The sequence below is a fragment of the Botrytis deweyae genome (assembly GCF_014898535.1).
Source record: "Botrytis deweyae strain B1 chromosome Unknown BDEW_004, whole genome shotgun sequence".
Lineage (NCBI taxonomy): Eukaryota > Fungi > Ascomycota > Leotiomycetes > Helotiales > Sclerotiniaceae > Botrytis > Botrytis deweyae.
In genome coordinates, this window is record NW_024066211.1 from 1,320,695 (window position 1) to 1,343,047 (window position 22,353).

At 42.8% G+C, this 22,353-nt stretch overlaps 8 protein-coding genes across 8 annotated transcripts; 4 read left to right on the forward strand and 4 right to left on the reverse strand.

The window, feature by feature from the left end:
• Positions 1-104: 104 nt before the first annotated feature.
• EAE98_002402 (uncharacterized protein) lies at positions 105-1,950 on the reverse strand (the record flags this gene model as incomplete). Its single annotated transcript, XM_038950022.1, has 6 exons — positions 105-125; positions 183-319; positions 367-404; positions 457-624; positions 681-1,412; positions 1,472-1,950. The coding sequence occupies 6 exons, from the start codon at positions 1,948-1,950 to the stop codon at positions 105-107; spliced, it is 1,575 nt and encodes a 524-aa protein (XP_038813761.1).
• A 3,598-nt stretch (positions 1,951-5,548) lies between these two features.
• EAE98_002403 (uncharacterized protein) lies at positions 5,549-6,145 on the forward strand (the record flags this gene model as incomplete). The annotated part of the gene is made up of 1 exon (XM_038950023.1): positions 5,549-6,145. The coding sequence occupies one exon, from the start codon at positions 5,549-5,551 to the stop codon at positions 6,143-6,145; it is 597 nt and encodes a 198-aa protein (XP_038813762.1).
• A 679-nt stretch (positions 6,146-6,824) lies between these two features.
• EAE98_002404 (uncharacterized protein) lies at positions 6,825-8,027 on the reverse strand (the record flags this gene model as incomplete). Its single annotated transcript, XM_038950024.1, has 1 exon — positions 6,825-8,027. One exon carries the CDS (start codon positions 8,025-8,027, stop codon positions 6,825-6,827), a length of 1,203 nt encoding a protein of 400 aa, XP_038813763.1.
• A 976-nt stretch (positions 8,028-9,003) lies between these two features.
• On the reverse strand, positions 9,004-10,521 carry EAE98_002405 (uncharacterized protein; the record flags this gene model as incomplete). Its single annotated transcript, XM_038950025.1, has 2 exons — positions 9,004-10,424; positions 10,479-10,521. 2 exons carry the CDS (start codon positions 10,519-10,521, stop codon positions 9,004-9,006), a joined length of 1,464 nt encoding a protein of 487 aa, XP_038813764.1.
• Positions 10,522-11,446: 925 nt separating this feature from the next.
• Positions 11,447-12,718, forward strand: EAE98_002406 (uncharacterized protein; the record flags this gene model as incomplete). Its single annotated transcript, XM_038950026.1, has 1 exon — positions 11,447-12,718. The coding sequence occupies one exon, from the start codon at positions 11,447-11,449 to the stop codon at positions 12,716-12,718; it is 1,272 nt and encodes a 423-aa protein (XP_038813765.1).
• A 1,415-nt stretch (positions 12,719-14,133) lies between these two features.
• EAE98_002407 (uncharacterized protein) lies at positions 14,134-14,946 on the forward strand (the record flags this gene model as incomplete). The annotated part of the gene is made up of 1 exon (XM_038950027.1): positions 14,134-14,946. The coding sequence occupies one exon, from the start codon at positions 14,134-14,136 to the stop codon at positions 14,944-14,946; it is 813 nt and encodes a 270-aa protein (XP_038813766.1).
• Positions 14,947-15,559: 613 nt separating this feature from the next.
• Positions 15,560-17,394, reverse strand: EAE98_002408 (uncharacterized protein; the record flags this gene model as incomplete). The annotated part of the gene is made up of 2 exons (XM_038950028.1): positions 15,560-16,744; positions 16,936-17,394. 2 exons carry the CDS (start codon positions 17,392-17,394, stop codon positions 15,560-15,562), a joined length of 1,644 nt encoding a protein of 547 aa, XP_038813767.1.
• Positions 17,395-18,281: 887 nt separating this feature from the next.
• On the forward strand, positions 18,282-20,912 carry EAE98_002409 (uncharacterized protein; the record flags this gene model as incomplete). Its single annotated transcript, XM_038950029.1, has 1 exon — positions 18,282-20,912. The coding sequence occupies one exon, from the start codon at positions 18,282-18,284 to the stop codon at positions 20,910-20,912; it is 2,631 nt and encodes an 876-aa protein (XP_038813768.1).
• Positions 20,913-22,353: the final 1,441 nt, after the last annotated feature.

Here is a 22,353-nt window from a genome sequence, read left to right on the forward strand (position 1 = left end):
CTTCAATGTATCAAGAGGCACTGGATATTGGTTCCAATCCTCGTTTACAATAAAGTCTAGATCTCGAGGCTCTTGAATCATTGAGATTTGCAATCCATCAACATTCAAGAGGAATGATTGTGTAACTATTCATTATTAGCAAAGATGTACAAAACTATGATACTGCCGTGGGAATATCTCACCAGTGACTCCTCGCTCTCATAATCCATTTGCGACTCTTCGTAGAATTTGTATCGATACTGTAATCGACCTCGAGTAATCCAATCAATACCAATGACCCAAGCTAAGATACAGTAAATGACACTGATGTAATTCATATCTAGGATTATAAGCTCGAATCGCCATGACGCTATTATGAATACTTACTAGATGCGGTCACCGGAAGATGTATTGGAAATGAGAACCTGCAAGATATAATGTTAATATTTCCCAGATAAGATAGAATGGATGACTTACATGACAAGTGCAAATAATGTCCAAACGATTGTCACTAGGTTGGCAATATAGCCAAACTTACCAAGCCAAAAGGGTCCATGTGAGATTTTATCGCGACCCTTATGAAGCAAGCATAGAAGAGGGATGCTGTAAGATATATACGGGAGGACAATACAGCCAATGATCATGCTGTGGAATGTGTTAGAACTGAGCACTAATTATTCACGGGATTATGTAGAACTCGCCTATTGAAAGCAGTTGTTGATAGTAAATATAGAAATCCAAGTATAGCAACGACTGTTGCGCTCATGGCGTGTGCTCGAAATGGGACATCTAAAGTAGTATTAATCTTGGCTAGAGATCGGTGAAATGGAACACCTCCATCTCGAGCAAAAGTCCAGCAAAGTCGGGATTGCAAAGTATGACATGCGATCAGACAACCAATTCCTGTTGCCATGATAAGAGACTCGAGGAATATTGCAGCAGATCGATTTCCGACTGACTGATAGAACAACTCCAGAATCGGCACTTTTGTAAGCGTTCCGATAACAGCATCAAAGTTGTTGAGACTGAAGAACATCGCAATAACGAAAAACCACGCAGTCGTAAATCCAATTGCTATGGTAGCCATGATTGATATTGGGATTACTACTTCTGGTTGATGAGCTTCTTCTGCTAGGTGCACAGCGCTATCAAGGCAAGAAAATGCCCAATTTGCGTTTACGAGGCCGACAATGAAAGCAATACCATTGTTTGACCAACCCGTATTGTTAATGAAGGTTGCGAAGACAAATTTAATGTCTTGATGCGTTGGGGCTTGTGATGGCACAAAAATAAGAATAATCCCAAAGGAAATCAAAGACATATAAAGAGTAATGGTCCCAAGTGTCGGCAATATTTTACCGTAACAATTGAATAGAAAAGTAAATAGATTGACTACTTGATATGCAATAAAGATGTGCAATTCATGGATAATACTATTGACGAGTTAGTCTATGACTGTGAACTTAAGACAGACTGGACCTGGAGAACTCACAAATCCGAGTGATTCAATTGCCAACATCCAACTGCTGCTGATGCAACTGCCAATGATACACTGGCTGATGCAAATAAGGACCCAGCCCATGCACAGTATCCGGTCACAAATGACAAAGGCCTGGCATATTTCTTGGGAGCCAGTTCCATGACCCAAAAATGTTGTCCTGCAGCATTTGGCATTGCACTGGCTAATTCTGATAACGAGCATCCTACAAAAACACTCACGAAGGCAACGAGAGGTATTCCATACACAAACAGGGCAGGGCCGCCAGAATCTATGCCAGTGATTAAAGCACTCGAAATTCCAAACCAAGAGTTTGTGAGAGAGAACCCTTCTCCCAGTATTGACCAGAGAGTGAATTTACGGCGCATATCGTGATTTTCACCGTCATCTCGACTCGTTGCATGTGGGATAATATCCGACTCGTAGATGGTGACATTGGACGATGAAATATCGTCAATCTTTGGAATATTCATAATCTCGTTTTGGAATCCAGTGTTCGTCCGACAGCTATCGGGTTTGTTGGGAAGTGATGTCACGAGGCTTCACAATAGTCAGTCCCCTTAGAGCTGTCACCGACCTAAAGTTCTCTGAGAGAGTGGTATCGCGTGTGTAATCCGAAGACCGATAATCTCCGAGAAATAGAGTTTTTGAAAGTGCTCTAATTAGCATCTAATTAGCATCCCTTGGATGTGGGATTGCCGACGAGTGTTGCGTCTAGAGAGATGAATCCTTTATACTTCAGAGAGAATTTGACCTCTACTCTGACGGGATTGTATGGAATGTCCTATTGTGGCAGTTTGTTCCATTAATCACCCACTTTTGACTAGAAGATGAGTGTGAAGGTGCGCTAAAGATAAGAAGTTGAAACCTCAAAACCTTATCAATATCATTGCTTCGACATGGACTACTTCGTACATAAAATTACGAGTAGGGGGTCGTAGAGTTAAAGTTTGCATATGTAGGGATAAGACACAGGGCAACGCAACAAGAACGTTTCATCCAAACTTTGTTGCAGTTTGTTCATATTGAGGTTGTCCGTGGGTTCCCCATTGGCCGGAGAATTATATTATGCACGTGAAACATTTCAGCTAGCTTCATTCCTTACATGTCAGCCCCATGTCAATTTACCTAGTGTGTTCTGGTCATAATTCATCCTGGGATACGAGTAAATAAGACATATAATCTCCACGAGCAACTTGTCGATAGAATTGATGGAATGGTTGCGGAAGAGAGGAAGCTTCTAGGGAGTCCAACGATAACGAAGTATCGCAAGAAAGAAAATCGAATGACAGCCAACGACACATGATATCGATTCTGTCAGCTGAACCTGTCAGATTCGAAGCTCATGATGAAGAGCGCATCCGAGACTGTATCATATTAAAACCACGTTTTCGAAGGATTGGTGAGAAGAGATTCTGATATCAGATTGTCAACGAAGAGGTCGATATTCTCGATTAATTACTCATTCTTGTCCGGTTGCAACAAATGTGTCCTGTGATCGCCTGTGAAACTGTCAGTGTGAAGCGAAGCTTTTCTGGAAGCCTTGGGGAGTGAGTACAAGACCCAAGGAGCGGGATCACAGAACGAAGGTCCTCCCTCTAAAAGGGAGTAATATGAATAATAATATAGGAACCCCAGTTTTTACGATAAAATAAAAGAACTAGATTTCTTGAGTGTATAACTAATCAAGAATACATGATAATGGAGAATAATTCTGTCAGATTCTCGAAGATATCAAAATAATCAGTACTTTAGAGGGCGTGTATTTAGACGCGTCTGCATGATCACTTTTTGTGTACAAGGTGTGTTCTTAGTAGGAAAAAGACTAAATTTATTACTTACTATCCAAAGCAACCTTGGAAACGTCGCTCCTTTATCTACACATGCAATGAGTGGGTGATAAGAGCAGAACTGTCTAAGTTCATGTTATCTCATCCATCCATCAATAATTGCAAGTAGCAAAATTACAGGAAAGAGTAATTGCACTTGAAAAGTCCAAAAAAAAACTAAAACGACACCTGAGTGATTCGAACACTCGCTCCCGAGGGAAATGCCTGACTTTGTACTAGTACAATAGCAGGGCATCGCGTTAACCACTCCGCCAAAGTGCCAACTTTATTGACGAAGACGCTAACATCAAAAGATATATCCCACCATTTGTTTGCGGAAAATGAGTGTAATGGTGGGGCTGTGGGGTAACATCCACATATATTTCCGTTACCTCATATCATGATCAGTCAATGTCAAATGAAATATTTCAAGAGTCGTACTTATTAGTATTGGTGAAGAAGAAATTAAACATTCCAAAGCTTTTGATTATCTTTCGCTGAAACCTGCACAACCAAGAATTGATGAAGGGCTATGTTTCAACGGCAGCCTCCTTACAGCATTGCTCCATCTCCCGGATCAAAAAAGAGTTCACAAGCAACATCACCTGTCTAGATCTTCTCCCCGAATCAACCAGAAGAAATGTCTCCCATTCTAGTTGTACCTCTGTCAATGAGGTATCTGCCTCAATATCACAATTTTCCTCGCCAAAGTCATCGAGGTACAAGAGTCCATAGAATTACGCAATGAAGACCGCGAATCTGACCGTGCCGGATACCCAAGGGACGAATCCAGAGTCTATTCATCAAGGATAAGTATGGTCGCCGACTCTGCAGTCAAGTTACGGCCAAGCTCTACATGAGAATGAGAGCAACTACGAGGAACGCCAGTTTGGTTGAACCGCCAGGAGAACTTATTACTTAAAGACCCCAGACAGGCTTGTCAAGACAACACAGATTCGTACGCGGGAACTTATCAACGGTAAATCTATGGCAGTATCAGTCATGAGAGCACCTAGTTCAATAACTTTAGTACTGAGGAAGACTCTTACGCTTCTACTAGTACCAACAAATCAGCCGCTCGCGCGAAGATGATATCTATAACGTTGTGCTGGTATTTCATCTGCACATCAATATGGATATGGTCTTATTGAAGTCTGCAAATGAGAGTTTCTTTCTATAAACATTGCAATGTTTCTCAGGTCAATGTGAAGTCAGAAGAAGAGAAAGTAGAACTGCACATATCTCATATTCTAGATCTTCCTTGACAAATTTTTCACATTGGTTCTTCGTTAGATTTCTTTAGGATTCAAGGCTAGATTTCTATTCCCTAGGCATGACCAGAGAGCTTCTCATTTTGTATGCTGTCTCAAAAGAAGTTTCCACTCGTATAAATTCTTAGCTGTGAGCTCCAGATATTGGATTATATGTACGTATGTAGGCTGAAAAAAAGCCAGTCATTATTCTGACCAAATAGCAAACAATAACTATCAGACAGATCAGAAATTGAATACTATACAGCATGTCAGTTTTATGCCATAAGAAAGAGTTGCAATAGGTCAAACTAGACAAGAGAAAGATTCAAAGGCAGATTATCCGAGTTCATCTTTAAGACTGAGTGATTACTTTCGCAAATTCCTGAACTTTGTTATCTATGGAGTCGAATAGAGTTATTGATTCAAAGAGTTGAATATCCCTTTGATTATTTGTAGAATTCGCACATTGAAAAATTTAAAAGTGAATTCGGAGTCGAACAGATGGGAAATTTCTAGCCGAAGATTTCGACTCAATTACCTCAACAACAAATGTCTTCGACTTGATTTCTACTCTGCTCGAACTGTAGTTTCTCACACATACTCAGACTAAAGGACTCAAAGACAACGACATTCAATAGTTTGATTTGAACCATGGAATACGATTGAGTCTAGCAGGAGTTGTATTCTATATATCTGGAAAGGAATTCTCAACAAAAAGCTCCATCGAATCTTCCATCTTTCAAATTCGGCAAAGAAAAGTACGAAAGATTCACTCTGCGCCTCCACAAGGAAAACGGTGGTATTAGGATTACGATCTATTCATTATTACCAACTATTTAAACACCGTACCAAGCCCCCTACTCCTCTTTGAAACAGTCGGGATGGCTTCCTCTTCTTCCTCCTCTTTTTCCCCAGACCAAATCCTCACCGCCAGCATCTCCAAACTCACTCTCCAACCCTACCATCCACAACCACTTACAACCTCAACCATGAATCCAGCTCCATCAACCACACCGAACACCTCGCCTCCAAATCCAAATCCAACCCTGATCCAAAATACGCACTACACCATCACCAACCCCCTCACCTTCACCACCTTTCTCGACCAACTCCCCCCCTCCAGCATCACCCACCTAGTCCTCGCTCCCTCTCCCCACCTGGGCCGCATCACCTCTCTCCCCCGCCTCAACGACACCCTCGGCGATTCCCTCGGCGACGCCTCCACATTTGCCGAACTACACTCCTGGGTGACACTGCTCCAGCGTCTTTCCCACTCGACCCCCTCTCTCCGCTCCCTCACCATAATTTTCGACGCCGACATGAGCGGTCGCGATACCCACGGGTATCGAAGAGGCGTAGGTGAATGTCTCGGATTCATATGGGCCATCGCCAGGTTTCGGGGACTGGATTGGGTGGATTTGCAGGGTTATTTTCCGGCGCAGTGGCCGTGGTATTTGAGAGCCGTGTGGGCTGCAAGTGGACAGTCAACGAGGATTTATAATAGGGTGGAGGCGCCGGAGTGGGCGTTGAGGGAGTGGAGGAGGGGGACCGAGAGGTTGGATCCGAGAGAGTTTGGGTGGGAGTGAAGGTGGAGATGGAAACGAATGGAGGGAGAGAGATATGGTGTTTTGAGGGAGAAATGATTATTGCGATTACGACTTTCGGATTGGCGGTTTGATTCGGCTTATTGTGGTTCGGGAAGTCATCTATGGGAATGACGGTTGATGGTCGATGGTTGATCTCCACTCATATATGTGTGCAAATCTTTGCAACGCGGATTGTAAAGTTTATAATTGATGGATGCGGCTAATACATAGCACAGTAATAATAATAAAAGGTTTTGCTACTTTGTCAAACGATGTGTGTATGTGAATATATGACCTGCATATTCCTCACATTTCTTCTAGTAAAGTAGTCGACAGCTTTTGCGTACAGATGGCCCTGTGGTCCAGAATAAACGAAACCCCAAGATTTCCTGCTTATTATTATGCGAAGTCGAAGACATGCTGGTTTTTTTCTTAATAAAAAAATTGAAGAAGAAATTGTGCGAAGATCAGAGGTTTCCACTGCCATACCCAGAGCGCCGTAGCCAATATGCCTATCTGCCCCATTTTCCATCATTCATTTTTCATCTCTCAAGTCCCTTTCCCTGTCCGTCTCTCCTCGTCCACTTCTTCTCTCTTCCACTATCCGTTCATTCCAGCTATCCATTACAATAATAAGTCCATTTGCTACCATAGATCGTATTAGACCGTCGCATTGATTTCAACCAATGTAGACTCCACTGGTGAAGTCATCGAGATCTTCTAAAGCATATTCAATCAGATCTGGTTCCTCCTCCAGCATTTTATTAAAAAATTTGTCATCAGAAAGTTTGTGCCAATCATCAGAAAGTTTGTGCGATAGACCACCATGTATGCGAAAGCGAAGATTTTCGACATTGCCAACTTCGCGCAAGGATTTGAAGAGCTTTGATACGGGCCCAAATCCAGCTGTAAATTCAGGCATCCTGACGGCGCCGACAGTTTTGGCATTTACCAAGGCCATTGATTTACAGATGATGAGTGCACATCTATCCATGGAGAGGTCATGATCAATGACAAGATTCTGTATCGATGTAGATTGATCCCATGTAGAGCAAGGCAATTCGTATCTGTTCTTTAATATGCTCAAGAGCCGAGCTAGTTGACGGGATTTCACGGATGCTTTACAATATTTGTACATAGAGAGTGAAGCATAAATACCATTCGCTATATGTTCCATCCGCATGCGCCTTCTGACATGACGAAATTTTGGATGAAATTTCAAAAGTTCCAAAGCAGTGTCATCAGCAAGATAATGATACTCCAAATCGAGCATTAGACCCATTCCAACCGTTGGGGTCATTTGGAAAGCGAGATGGTGAAAATCCCGTATTTGGATGATGTCTCTTTTTGGATCGAAACGAAGGATTCCGTGATCCTTAAATGGCACGTAGAAAATAGGAAGAGTTCCACGAAATTTCTTTAGTGCAAGTGAACGAGAGAAGCTATCGATTCGCAGTAAGGTACGAGCTCCAGTCATACGAACCTTAAATCCAAATTCTAGAATGTCTGTACAATCCTCATAATGATACACACTCTCCATCAGACTTGGCTTCAACACATAGTTTTGCGTCTTCTCATCGCTTTCAATGATATAGGTCCACAAGAGTTCGATAACATCTTGTGGAAGTCCATAAAACTCCTTAGAAGCCGATATGACAGGAGTATTATCTTTCCAATTGTCCATCCAATTTTCCATCCAGGTCATTGGTCCAAAGACTACCTTTTCCCTCTCCATAAGTGTCTTGATCTTCGATAGAAATTTTGAGGATTTGACTTTCGAGACTATTTCCTTTGATTTTATGTTGAATTTCGACTTGGTTTTCTCTGAGGAAAAGCTAAGTCTCGAGCTGTGCACCTTGTATGTGACCTTGAGGGGACCCATTTTTGGATATATGAAGAAGGTATTTGAGATAGTTGTTAAATGATAAGAATGGAGGTTCGAAAAGATGTTGTTCTGTAAGAACTATGGAAGAGATGTGAAGAGAGATGTGAAGAGAATAATAAGAAAGTATTGGAAATTAGTATGAATAGTAGTTATGAGAAGAGAAAGTATTGAAGTATTAAGAAAGCACATATAAAATGATGAGAAACCCAAAGTCAAGAAAAATTAGATGAAGAATTGAAAAATCGATTTGTGTGGGAGATTTCATTAGTATATATAGTGTAGTACTAATAACTTACTAAATTAGGTTGTCTGATATCGTCATCGAGAGGTTTAATCGATTACCCCCTTTGTGAAAATGACTAAGCATTGTCACGCTTCAATGGGATTTTATATGCTTTGGTGCGTGGTTCTAGTGATCTTTGCTCTTTTGGGATGTACTAATATAGTAGGTGGTATGACTTGTTTAGACAATGATATGGGGGTGACAGATGTGACTACCTATCTAGTATGCAACCTTTACTTACCATGAGATCGATTTTGAGTTTAAGATCTACTTTAGCCGAATGCACACGTATCATACCAGTGACTAGTTTTAATGGGAGATCAGGGTAAAAAGAGCACGTATACACATCATTGTACCATCACTCAGATCATAGCTAAAGGATGAAAAATGCTCTTATATGTATTCAAGGGATGTATTATTCTAATTTATTTTCCTCGTAGCTTTCAAAGTTATATCTTGGTAATAAACACCCTAAACATTTATATCTATATTATCGCTTTCAGATCTTAATATTTATATATATATATATATGTATATTTTAGTGATTCCGTGGAATTTGAGTCCCAGAAGCAGCTACAGTTGACTACCGGAAGTCTGGTCTAAAAACATCTGGGTGCCGATAAAGTCGTATATTGAAAGGCTGCACGCCGAGAATACTTCAAGATTCGACAACCCGTTATATTTTTGACATCAATGCCTGAATAGATCCACCTCACCTGGATTGGATCTCATGTGCTGCTCAAATGCATCTTCCACGAGCTCTAGAATCTCTCTGCCATGTTTGGCATCCTCGATATTTACATTGGAATTGAAATATTTATCCATCCACCGAGTAACTAATCTGCGGAAAACGGCTCGAAATGCAGTTCGACCCCTCTCATTAAGGAGATGTACCGGAAGTTCATCCGAATGAGGTGGTGAGTAACAGTATTTGCCGATGAAGGACTCTATGTCGAGGTAGGCAATGCAGGTCGCATTTACCTTATCAATCCGATAATATAGAAGAGCATCAATTTCATTCTGAGGAATGTGAGGACCGTTCGAAATATTGTTGACACTGCTACCAAAGGTAAAAACCATAACACCGCATATTAGCTCTTTGCTCCGATAACGGGTCATCGCTCGTTGCAAGTTGAGGAAATTGGCAAGAGATTCGAGGTTCCATCTGAGTAAAGAGGAGAATACCTTTGGAACGACTAGAGTGCCTGGATAATTCAGCCCTCTGAGATGCCATCTCTCTGCTGTGTTACGCTGAACAGCGGTTAAATGGCGCAAGTTGGAACAGGCAAAGATTAGTCTGCTCAAGAAACTAATGTTGTGAGCTACTGCAAGCTCTTGTATTCTGTCACCGCGACTACGCTCATCAGCTGTAATGTTAAAGAAGGAGAAGAGGTGTAGGGGAACAGCGAGGTAGCGAATTTCACTGAAACATGCTGGAATCTTCCCTTTGTAGCATATCCTAATGTTACTAAGATCAGGCTCTTCCATCTTGAGAACGACAGTCGTATCTTGGTGAATACATATTGGAATCTTCTTGTCGAGAGATGGCAGCACGACTGGCAGATGCTGTAGATAAATGCTACGAATTGCCCTTGAGACAAACAAAATTGATGTGTGTTTTCTGTCAGGCTCCTCTTTAAGTAGTATTTGATTATTGAAATCCAGGCTGACTGAGAAATGACGAATTCTATGGCGTTCCGGGATACATTCTTTAATTATCATATATTGAATCTCTGCGGGCAACTTTTCGAAATGAAACGAATTGATGGGATCTAAATCCATGCTTCTAGTACTATACGGTGGCCCATGGGGTTCTCGAACCGAAATAGAAGTTGAGTATGAAGCATTTTCGGGTTTATCCTCTGTTTCTAGATGTCTTTCTGCATACGAAACTTGTACAAGACTGGCAATACTGGAAGAAGCTGGTAGTGATGCGTCGCCGGATCTGGGTTCGGCTTCAGAGTTTGTAGATGATCTTTGTGCTTTTGATATTGTAGAAGAGGTTTCTTCAACCACAAGCGTCGTAGAGGACTTCATGTTCTCATTTGAGCCTTCTCCTGGTGTAATACTTAACTCTTTGGCTTCATGGTGGGAGTATTCAATGATGATATCTGCGGTTATCATTAGTAGTTGAATCATAAACGTTGTCAGAAATCCATGCTTACCATCATGCTCCAGCTTGTGATTGACCTCGTTGACAGCATTCATCATGGAAATAGATGAGGTTAGGAAAATGACAATTAATATGGAGTCAGAATCGGAATACGTAGAATTTTTTTGAGTTTTAAATACCTAATGAATGGCACTAGGTTGGTGTGAAATGACACATCAAGAGTTAGTTATACTCAACACTAGAGAAGCTATCCAGATAAGTTCCTTGACGATCTTGAAGCTTATATCAACATCAAGTGGGTCAAATTTTTGATTAACTGGATTGGATAGCCATGAAATCAGTCTGTGGTAAACGAGCCTAGAAAAATACTGAACTTGTATGGAATGTTTTTGACTTGAGTATATCTTATGTATGTCAAAGTTGCTAAGCGATAGGAAAGGAGCATCTTTATTTGGCGAAAGGGTCAATGTGCTTTAGATTAACCTTTGATTTGGCGATTGGACATGGATATTTATTATTGAGTAGATGCCTAGAATCCGTATTGTAGCAACTAATAAATCTATGAATGTTCTTGCTTTGATAGAGTATGAAACTATTGATAATCAAAGTCTTCGTGTGAATTAGACCAGCACTGATTGTGTAACCAAAAGATTCTAGTTATCTCATCAAATTCTTGATCTAAGGAAACGATTGGTTGATATGATCTTGAATACCAAAGAGCGGGTAGGCATGGTTTGTTCAGACAGGCCAAGCCTAGATTAGCTGATTACGGAGGTAGATGTCTAGCACGTGCCTAGAAGGTTACATAGTTTGGCGTGAGGCTTCTGATTGGTCATTACCTTTCAACAGCCACCAGCTGCTGACTAATAGCTATTCATTGTCACCGTTATATTTAACTACTACCGTCAAATTACTACCACACTTTTCAATAATAGTTTCAGTGATTTAATTATTTGACACCTCGACCTGCCCAAATACTTAAATCTGTTTAGCCAATGTCTTACTGAATGACAATCAATCATGGTTTTAACCAGGAAGATGGCAAAAGAGGCTCGCGCAGCTGCTCAACCACCTGCGACTTTCCATGCCTTTTCCCTTCTTCCAATTGAATTGAGGACCATGATTTGGAACGCTGCTGAGGATTCACGGCCCGGTCGCCTCATCGAAGTCCACAACATACCAAACCATTATACAATCACTAGTCGCCCGACTTCTTTTGAATGGCATGCGATATTCTGCGGTTGCGAAAAGAGATGCTTTGAGCCTCCCCTGGCGCGAGTAAACCACGAATCGAGAAATATTGCCTTGCAAAGGAGATCGAAGTGTTTTGGACAGTGGGTGGACTGGGACAAAGATATGATATTCATCGGCAGTAGAGTTGGACATTTGCACAATACTGGGTTTCTCCACGCATTGGAAGTACAGAATTGTCGCGAGAAATTGAAATATCTTGCCGTCGACTTTGATTGCTGGGAGAACTCATCTATCTTTCCCTGCACACGAAAGGTGGAATGTACCCCGGCTGCGATGATTTCACGATTACCGGGACTCCAAAAAGTGGTGCTTGCTCAAGCTTCGGGTGCTTGGCGGGATGGCAATGAATTCGAGGCACATGATCCTGGCCATTACCACAATATCTGGAGAAGCTTTGACGGAGTCGAGGCTTTTATGAAAGAAGATTTCGATGATCTTGTGAGATCTGAGAAGGAGAAACACACAGAGTGGATATTAAAAAATTACTACAAAGGCATTGATGTCCGGAAAGCTTTGCCTGAGAAGGTTGACAAATGGAGATGTTGTGACGAGATTCATGAGGAGATTGGCGAGAATCCGGGATCATACAGACCTGAGTATGTTGATGAGTATAACTACCACTATGGTGGAAGTTGTGGAACTGCATTAATACAATTTGAGAAGATTAAAAATGCCTACTGGTGGGGCACTGGCGATGACCAACACGATTACCACTTTTTAAGGGATTGGATTCAAAAGGACTTTGATAAATTGAAGTCGATTTCCGGGAAGAAATTTCACGGAGATCCTGATTATAATACGTGGAAGCAACCTGAGATCGATTATGCATTAATACGAAGAACGGCCCCTTCTTGTTTCACTGAGGATTGGGAAGGTCTTGAGCGAGAATGGATGTATTATGGAGAGGCAGCCTGGGCGAGGGACCACCCTAAAAGCTACAAAGCTCGAGATAAATCTAAAGACTATCCAGCAGGTCAACATGTGCAAAAGTATACAAAGCTTTATCCGGCGTCCCAAAGGTGGCGTCTCGATGGTTAGAAGTCATCAGTAGCGATAGGTGTTTTCAACCCATGGTGTTCAAAAGTCCGGACTGGAAGATTACAGTTCAGCACTCAACGCTTGGAACAATACAGCACTGACAGACGATTAAGTTTAAGTAAGTACTCGGAATGATCTGAATGTTTTATTCTTCGGGACTGAACACTTCTAATTATCGGTTTGCAGCCTGGACTATTGGAATCCTTGTCCTCAACGATATCTTCGATATGGATGGCGATACGAATGTCTTCAATGTAACCACAAAATTTTGCAACAGATAAATACTAGCACCACAAAGAGAACATACTTCAGATACCTACGGCTGGGAATTACAGAACCTTAGCCTTACGATAGCAAGTAGCGAGACCAGCTGCCCGACTATGCTTCGGCGACATATACATATTGGGCAGAAGTTAGTGCAGAAACTTATGAAACTCTTCCCAACTTCCGAATATCACAACTGATAACGAATCACCCAATCGAGCCATAAGATGTGCAGAATATAACCTAAAAATACTGTTGCTTCACAATTCGCTTGGTTTCGTCTGTCTGTGTAGGTCTAAAATATTAAGATAGTGAGGGCGCATTTTATTGTTCACTATGGATAATATTAATCCAAGTAAGTCTTACAATCGAATGAAGAGATTTATACGAATAGTTCGAATAAAACACAATCCGCAACCAACATCTCCCGGCTCTAATTGGTTAGCAGTCACGGAATTTGGCTCGGATAGCAACAGTGATTGTGACGGATGTTCAATCAGTGCAATAAGGGCTGGTGAAACCAGATTTAGATTGCAGTGAGAATAAAAACATGTTAGCTTATTACTACAACGTGCATAGCATCAAACGATGGGCGATGATCATGGAGAAACTTGATGTAGAAATCTGATCTTAAGACTACGCGCTCAGAACTGAAACGTTTTCTTGAGCTTAGATTCCTATATATTTTAAAGTCGAAAAAAAACTCAAGGATTAATGTATTCGTCAGAATGACAATTTGAATTCAGGTCCACAAGTTCTTTTTCAACTAGATAATCTGATTTTAGGAAGAGCATAACGAACAGAACCGGAACAAACTACTAGCGAAATATACGTAAAGTCTATTCTATTTCCACTCCTGTCTCCGTCATCTATCACTATTATCACTAAATTGGATGTCGAATATTGATATCGGGGTTGGTGTGCAAGAACTATAGCTATCTAGGAAGCCACGAGATTATAGATTCGTGCCTCGATATCAAAGCACGAAAGCTATCAGCCACGGCTTACTAGTTCGCTTAGCCACATAACTCTATAGGCCCGGGGTACCTAGGTAGGTAGTCACGGGTTGCATTTATTCCCTCCCGCATGCGCAACTGCCATAACTGCGCGTAGTTTTCAGTAATCTTCACAACCATCAACTGCACCTGATCATGGATCCACCGCGTCGTCGTCGTCAACCTCGTTTCAAAATTACTTGGTGGATGCGAACCAAGTATAACGTCAAAAAATGGTTCAGTAAATTGTTCAGTACCCGCTTTAAGCTTCGTGGAAGCGTCATTCATCTTCGACATATCTATCCGCATCCATACTTAGCCCTTCTTCATCTATTCACACCCTTTCCGTCGTGGAACTTTCCGCTATCTGACCCTGTTGCCCCTTTGGCCATCGCCCATAACGAGAATCGTACGAAATTGTACGAAATTCGCAACAAGCATCATGCCACTCTGCGCAACGTCCAAGTCTGGAGAACTCGTGACACTCCACTCCGCTGTGTTTACCGCATGTATGAGATCTTGATGATGAGTGATTATATTCCGTTAGGTAGCGAGACGGAATACTTTTGGCGTCAATGGACAAAGAAATGGTCTCTGAGTTCGATACCGGATCCCGAAGATCCTGATCCGGTTCGTTGTGCAATTGTTGCATGTATCGTGGAAGAATTGGTACGCGCTTTTAATTGGAGGTTGGTTCTGGGAATGCGTCATGATGGGAAACATATTCGACGGAAGAACGAAGGTGATCCATATCCCCCATATACTCCTGTTGTCGGACCTGATTGGACACGTTCTGTGCCTCCCATTGAGCCAGATATGCTTAAGGATTTACCCTCTGAAGTGGTGGTTGAGAGTGAATTAAATTGGGTTTGGAAGAACGTGGATCCGAGGAAAACTTCGCAAAACGGAATATCATCACAAATGTGGGTTGGTTTTATACAGTGTGATTTTTTTGGCGAAAGACTTTAGGATTCATGAAGCGCGGCACACATCATATAATCAACGTGACAGTAAATGCCGAAAGGTTTTTGATATGAGCGAGGCAGTGACCATGTTGAAGAGTGTGAAAGACGCAAAAAGTCTGGCTGCGGAGTATCATAGGGTCTATGGAGAGGAGGCGTTCGCTTAGCTAGGAGTTGACATCATAAAAGTATCGTTTGATCAAGAGAAATTGAGACACCAAGTATCTAAGTTCGAATGATGATTTGATTGTCAAATTTGAACTGGCATATTGAGGAGTACCACGAGTGTGAGCAGAGTCTTTCAATAAATTTAATAACCTTATGTAGTGTGTCTCTAGAAATAGCTCAATACAGGGGCCATGTGATTAACGCACTGGCAATAAAAATTGCTTGACAGACTTGGCTCTTCATGTGTTCATATTGTTCGCGTAATGTTCCTCCACCCGCCCAATATTTGTACACCTCATTCGCCCTGTCCCACATTCGAACCAAACTCCACGAGAGGCTTTTCCCTCGATAAAAATTGTATGTCCCATGAACTCCATATCTTTCCCTAGTCCAATAGTACAAGAAATGACCCAAGAATACCAAAGTCGAGCCGAGTAGCGTGATTAGAATTGTTATTGCTCCACCTCTCCTTCTTCTTGCTGGTCCTCTGTACCAGCCCCGGCCTCAGTTGCCGCCAGAGCGGTTTTGGATTCAACCTCGGAGTCAAGTTCGTTGTCTTTGGGTGCATCATCTTTGTCATTTTGTATAGTATCTTGACTTTCGTCCGGTAGTGTGTTCCCATCGTTTGAAGCTGCAATAGTTTCGGAGCTAGTATCTTCTCTTCTTGCTCGCTTCGCTAACGGCACTTCTTCTATTTGTTCATCTGCCTTACGTTTTGGGCTGACTATCATGTCAGAATCGATATTTGACGAAACATCATTTGTAGATGTGATTTGGTCATGACTCGAAAGATCATTGGCGGCTGCTTTTAAAGGAGCATCATCTGTTCCAGAGGTAGGCGAAGGTCGAGAATTAACAGCCGTTGAGGTGTATGGCTTGCTATCTAGCTGACTATCTTCAACCTTTTCTTTGGGCTGACTGTCACGAGATTCAGGGTCTGACTGGGAATTGTGCTCCGAAGCATTTGTTCCATTCCCATGAACATGGCCGTTGCCATTTTGATTTTGAGTACGCTCAGACTTTATGGAAGTACCGGCCCCATTTTGCTCTTCTTTCCCACTTGAAGCATGGAGGTATTTGGCAGCCGTGTTGCCGGGTTGGTCTTGGTCTGTGATCTGAAAAGGACTGTTGCTTAGGAATTTATGCAATATTAGTCCAGCTTCAACAATTTGAGCTTCAGTACCCTCAAGATGCTCCCACCAGTCTTTACCCTCTATCTGGGGAATTTCGCATTTTTTAGCAGTCGCGGCGAATAGAAGAGTTGTGATTGCAATAATCCGAGGGCTTGTTATGAGACCTAGAGTTGAATGGTGGGTATCGCAGATCAATGCCCATGTATAATTCCTGAGTTCTTTGATTATCGCAGACTCGACACCCACCTTTGTAAATTCCTCAAAGAAACCCACGAGGTATTTCAGCGGAGATGTCGCAGAAAGGTCGAAACATAATAACTCCAACATAAGCTCCTCATACATTAGAATGCTATCACGCCATCGCCAATATTCTTTAGAGCTGGCATCGACTTCGAGCTTCGGGTTCTTCTGGGCAATCTTGATACAGGAGAAAATGAACTGTTTAGTTCCCCGTATAGTCTCTTCGGTCTTTGTCGCGAGAAATAAAGCTGTCGCCGCAATTTCCTAATAAAATCAATTAGTATTGATTGCGCCGGAGATTGTATAACAGAGCTAATCAAGCAGAAATCAAGCAAGCAAAATCATAGTATATGGCCTTACGATTTTGATTCAAAGCGTGGTAAAGTCTACATCGAAAATGTGGCATAGAAAGACGATTCATTAAAATCAAAAGAGTTAGATAACAAAATACTTACATAGTGATGAATCCCGGTGCAACCCTTTTTGTCTAAAACCATGCTTCTGCGCATATAGAAACGATGAAAGTAAAGACTTGCGACGCTCACAGTGGTCATAGGGATGTGTAGCATATTCCCGATTGATGACATGAAAGAAACACCTTTTGCTCTGCGAATACGCTCTTCCTCGGGCGAGAGACCTTCTAGAATAGATGGAGTGGCTTTAAGCTCTGCCTCTGTGAAGAGCCATTGATCGGGAACTTTAGTCGGCATTTCTGATACCAATGCGTGCTTTGTTTGACCGAAAGGTTGTTCGGGAGGTAGGTGATGATTTGACAATCGCGGAGGCGAAGGAACCGCCGGTGGTATGTACTTCTCAGTTATAGTTGAGGCGCAAGAAGATGGAGGTCGAGTGTGGTTTGAATGATCATCCGGAAATTCGAATTCGGCAGTAAGATGTTGACCGGCGGTGGTCATAGGAATGAAGAGGTGTGATAGAATTTGATTTGCGATCGCGAGGCTGTGGTAGACGTAAAATCTTGCTTCGTCTACGGGGAGGCTGTCAACTTTAAACAAGTTTACAATGGCCTTGCAAATTCAGGTGGTGAAAACATGTACAATTCCAATTGTGCTATCGTTAAAATGCATTATCGATGGAATTCATGTCACAATACCAAAAGACAAGACAATTCAAATCAAAATCGCGATAGCTTGAATCGAGCTAGTCATATCTTAGCGTCAATCATGACACACACGTGATTTCGTGGATACGCGCCAAAATCTACCGCGTCTTGATAGCTATATCGTTTCTTGTCTACCATACAGTATGGAGTACGTATCAGCTATCATATCATTAATTCGGCTTACGATCAAACATATACCGAATGACTGGATACATTCCGCAGGCATGGCGATTACTAGGCGTGTGTCTCTAAATCAACATTCTTCAGGAGTCAGCATATCGACGGTCATGTTGCCATGCCACTTCAACGCCGACAATGGTTGTGTTATTTGACTCGATCCAAGTGATGTCGTGAAAGTGAAACCCACAACCAAGTCCAAGTGGATGATATTTGGCTGTAGCACAAGATTCTGAGTAGGTTAATTCTCATCATATCATAATTGTAGAGTTCAATGCTTTGTGGAATTTACTCTAGGGATGAATTCGAGCAGCTCATGGCGGAAGTTCCGCAATGTGAGACATTCTTTCTAGACGTGAACCGCATTTCTGCTTACGCATTCCAAGTCTTCATCGCGCCGAGCCCCAAGCTTTGCGTCTTAGTTATAGTCAGGATACCCTCATAGATATCATAAATCTATTGCTGTCATGTAGAATCAATAGCGGGTCTTCAATATCCAACATTATGATTCTATCAAATCTGCTCATAGCTTCTCTAGGCATCATTTCAGTCACCTCGTCTCAAACATCCAGTGCCACCAATGTTTGCCTAGATGCACTCTCATCAGAGCCTAATGACGCCAAAAGTTTTTGCAATCATTATTTAGTCTCGAGCGATATTCCTATCCCTTCATTTGTATCACCGTGTTTGGCCACCGACCCATCTGACAATCAGTTATTTGAATCTTGTTACGAGCTGCTTCATCAATTGGAGAACGAAGTTTCACTACCTGAAGTGTCGCATCTCGGCGTGATTGAATGGCCTGTCAAGCGTGGGGAAACATTGCCTCGCGACGGAGGCTTCTTTAATACAGGAAGTGTTCAATCAGTAACAACCAACATTGGTACATATGATAATTATGGATGTTTCGAAGATGGCACTCGGGGAAAACCTTTGGGCTCTCCACTGCTCAACCTGACTGGAACCGCCGCGGACACAATTCAGAGTTGTGTAAATGCATGTTCTATCTCGGAGCAAAATGGAACACCATACCGCTATGCCGGCATAGAGCCTGGATCTTGCTGGTGTTCTAATTATATCTCGATACTCGCTGTTAAAAGCTCTTCGTTTTGCCAATCGACCTGCCCGTCTAACTATGGCAAATACTGTGGGGGTATCGTTGGCGGAATACTTCACATGCAGATATATGAGTTAAAAAATGTGAATCCTACGTCGACGACATCTGTGAAAACGACATCTTCTTCGTCGAAGTCTTCTGTTAAGTCATCCATCTCAACGTCACAGTCAGGGACTACATCTTCATCCAAACTCTTGAGTTTGACGACACAAACGAGCAGTCTAAAGTCTTCGTCGATTTCCAAGTCTTCTTCTTCTAGCTCAACCAACCCCATTTCTAGTATATCAACAGTCCCTACAATTTCCACGACGAACAACATACCATCTACCTCTGTTTCACCAATCATCGAAATATCATCCACCACTAAATCATTCGGTTTACCTCCCGACCCTCCAACTATTCCTCCAATCGTTGGTCCTACAGGCACAGAAAGTTACATTCTACCATCGGGTACTTTCGCTTACCCGAGTGAACAATCAACTCCCACCCCATCATTCGGCTTGCCTCCCGATCCTCCAACTATTCCTCCTATCGTTGGTCCTACTGGTACCGACAGTTACGTTCAACCGTTGGGTACCTTTGCTTACCCTAGTGAAGTTTCTCCTACAGGTAAATCCAATCCTTGGGCATCTCTAACACTTGAGGAGCCTGACTTTTGGACACAAGTACCTTCTGACGCAGTTCCAGGCTTTGTAGAACCAACGACTACTCCTCAACCCATCTCCACAGGAACATCTCCCCCTCAAAAGGTTAAACGCGAGTATGATATCACCGCCCCTGATAGTCCATGGCTTTCTCTGTTTCCCCTAAACTCCCCAGAGATCCTTAAGGAAGTTCTTCCCGGCCAAGTTCCAGGATGGGATCAACACGCCATAGCTAAAGAGAAAAAGCTCAAGTCTCGGAAATATGATTTAAATGCTCCAGAAAGTCCCTGGCTTCCTCTTCTCCCCCTAACTTCTCCAGAAATTCTCAAAGAAGTCGCTCCTGATCAAGTTCCAGGTTGGAAACAACAAGCTATTGTTTCAAGATCTCATAAAATGAAACGTGAATACGATATCAATGCCCCTGACAGCCCCTGGAAACCCCTCTTTCCTCTAACCTCCCCAGAAATCCTCAAAGAAGTCGCTCCCGATCAAGTTCCGGGCTGGAAACAAAAACCCGTCTCCCCACCGCCCTCACCCGCAAAACGCGAATACGATATCAACGCCCCCGACAGCCCCTGGCGACCCGTCCTTCCCCTCTACACTCCCTCCATCCTCAAATCCGTACCCGAAGACCAAGTTCCCGGTTGGCGAGGCCAAGCTTCTGCTCCTCTCATTCCCGATTCCGACATTCCTCCACGAACTAAATCTAAATCTAAACCCAAAACCAAACATCGTCGCCAACTCGGGCCTCTCCCAGAAAATTTCCTCGAACCTCCCGGCCGTCCAGATTTCATCAAAGCCTTCCCAGAAAAGGACAAAAACAAACCCCTCCCCGCACCCTTCAACAAAATGCTCGGTGCCGTCGACCCCCAAACCGGCAAAAAAATACCCATCCCAAAGCCGAAACCCAGATACAGCCATTCGAAAATCAGCCTGCAGAAATTCCCTAGCTTGAAAGAAATCGGATTGGAACAAGACGGGAGAGAACATCTCGTTAAGGAGCGCGTAGATGAAGATGAAGATGAAAAAACCGAAAACGCAAAAAGAATCTCGGATCTGCAGAAAATTAGAGATAGACGCTATGCGCACAAACTCCATTTACAAGGAACGCCCAAAGCGTATGCGGAGATGCGCGAGGAGAGCGAGGGAAGGGTACGTAAGGGACAGAGGAAAATGAAGATGGAGGAGTGGGAGGAGAGGATTTTTAGGGGAGTGGGAGAAGAGGGAGGGAAAGGGGAGGATGGGTTGTTGGAGAGGGAGGATGCGATTGTTGCTCGGGGGATTTGGGAGGAGATGAGCAGGAACTGGGAGGGGTGGATGGGGAGGGGGAGGGGGAGAGGGAGGAAAGAAATTGGATTGGGAGGGAACTTGTAGTGGGAAGAGGAAGGGGATGAAAAATTTCGTTTGGAGAGGTGAGGGAAAAGAGTATGTACTCGGTGGGATGAATGGGGGAATGGAAGATAGAGTGGAGGGAATGAAGATTCCCGAAATGTGAGGGGGAAGCACTAGGTGACGACAGCAAGGGAAGAGGAAAGGAAGAGTAGACACCGCATGCAGAGGCGACGAAAGAATGGGCAAGGGAAATCGAAAGTGGAAGCCAAACCAAATCCAAAGCCAAACTCAAACAGCAACAAGAAACGGCCAAGTCCACCACGCAAGACGCCGGACAGGGCCGCGAGCCAGCCAGCCAGCCATGCCAGGCGCGGGCCACGACTCCCTACGCCGCAAAAAACCCCTACCGACCTCCCGCCCTACCAGCAAGCACAAGCACAACCACAATCACAATCACAACCACAATCACAATCACAACCACAATCACAATCACAACCACAATCACAATCACAACCACAACCACAATCATACAGATTTTTTCTTCTTTTTTCTTCTTTTCTTTTTCCCCCAATATACTTCAAAATTCCAGCATTTGAAATATATTCCCCCCCCCCACCTCCCCACCAAAACATTTTCACCCACTCACACCTGGGGATTTTTGGGATTTTGTTTTATTTATTTTTGTTTTCTTACTTCCCAACTTACTTCCCAACTTACTTCTCAACTTACTTCCCAACTTACCTACTACTCATTCATTCATTCATTTATTCATTTACTCACTCATTTACTCATTTACTCATTTCCTCATTTCCATAATTGAAAACCCTCCACTCTCCACCCTCCACCCTCCCCCCATATTGAAAATCACCAGTATATCTATCTATCTATCCATCTATTCATTTACATTTATAATTTCCTCATTTACAATTTCCCCATTTGAAAGCCCAAACCAAATACCAAATCAAACCAATAACTAAACAAATAAACAAGCAAATCAAACAAACAAACAAACAAACAGTAGATTCAAGTCCATTTATTCGATTCTCAAAAAGCCATCTACATATCCACCCATACATACATACATACATACATGCATCTCATATTGCACTCCAAATACCTATACTATGCTATGCTATGCTATTCAATCCTTTTCAATCCTCTCCTCTCCAATCCTCTCCTCTCCAATCCTCTCCTCTCCAATCCTCTCCTCTCCAACCAAATCCTAATCTATGATACCCTATACCCCATACCCTATACCCTATACCCTATATAGTACCTATACCCAATATCCAAACCATCTCCTATCCCCCTCTCTCAAGTTTCCACCACCCTCCACCCTCCCCTCCACCCTCCCCTCCTTTCCACCCTCCTTTCCACCCCCCGCCCTCTCCTCACCACAAAAAACCCTCACCCTACAACCCCCATCCCCGATATAATCCTCATCTATAATCATCCCTCCCATCTTCCATTCTCCCTTTTCACT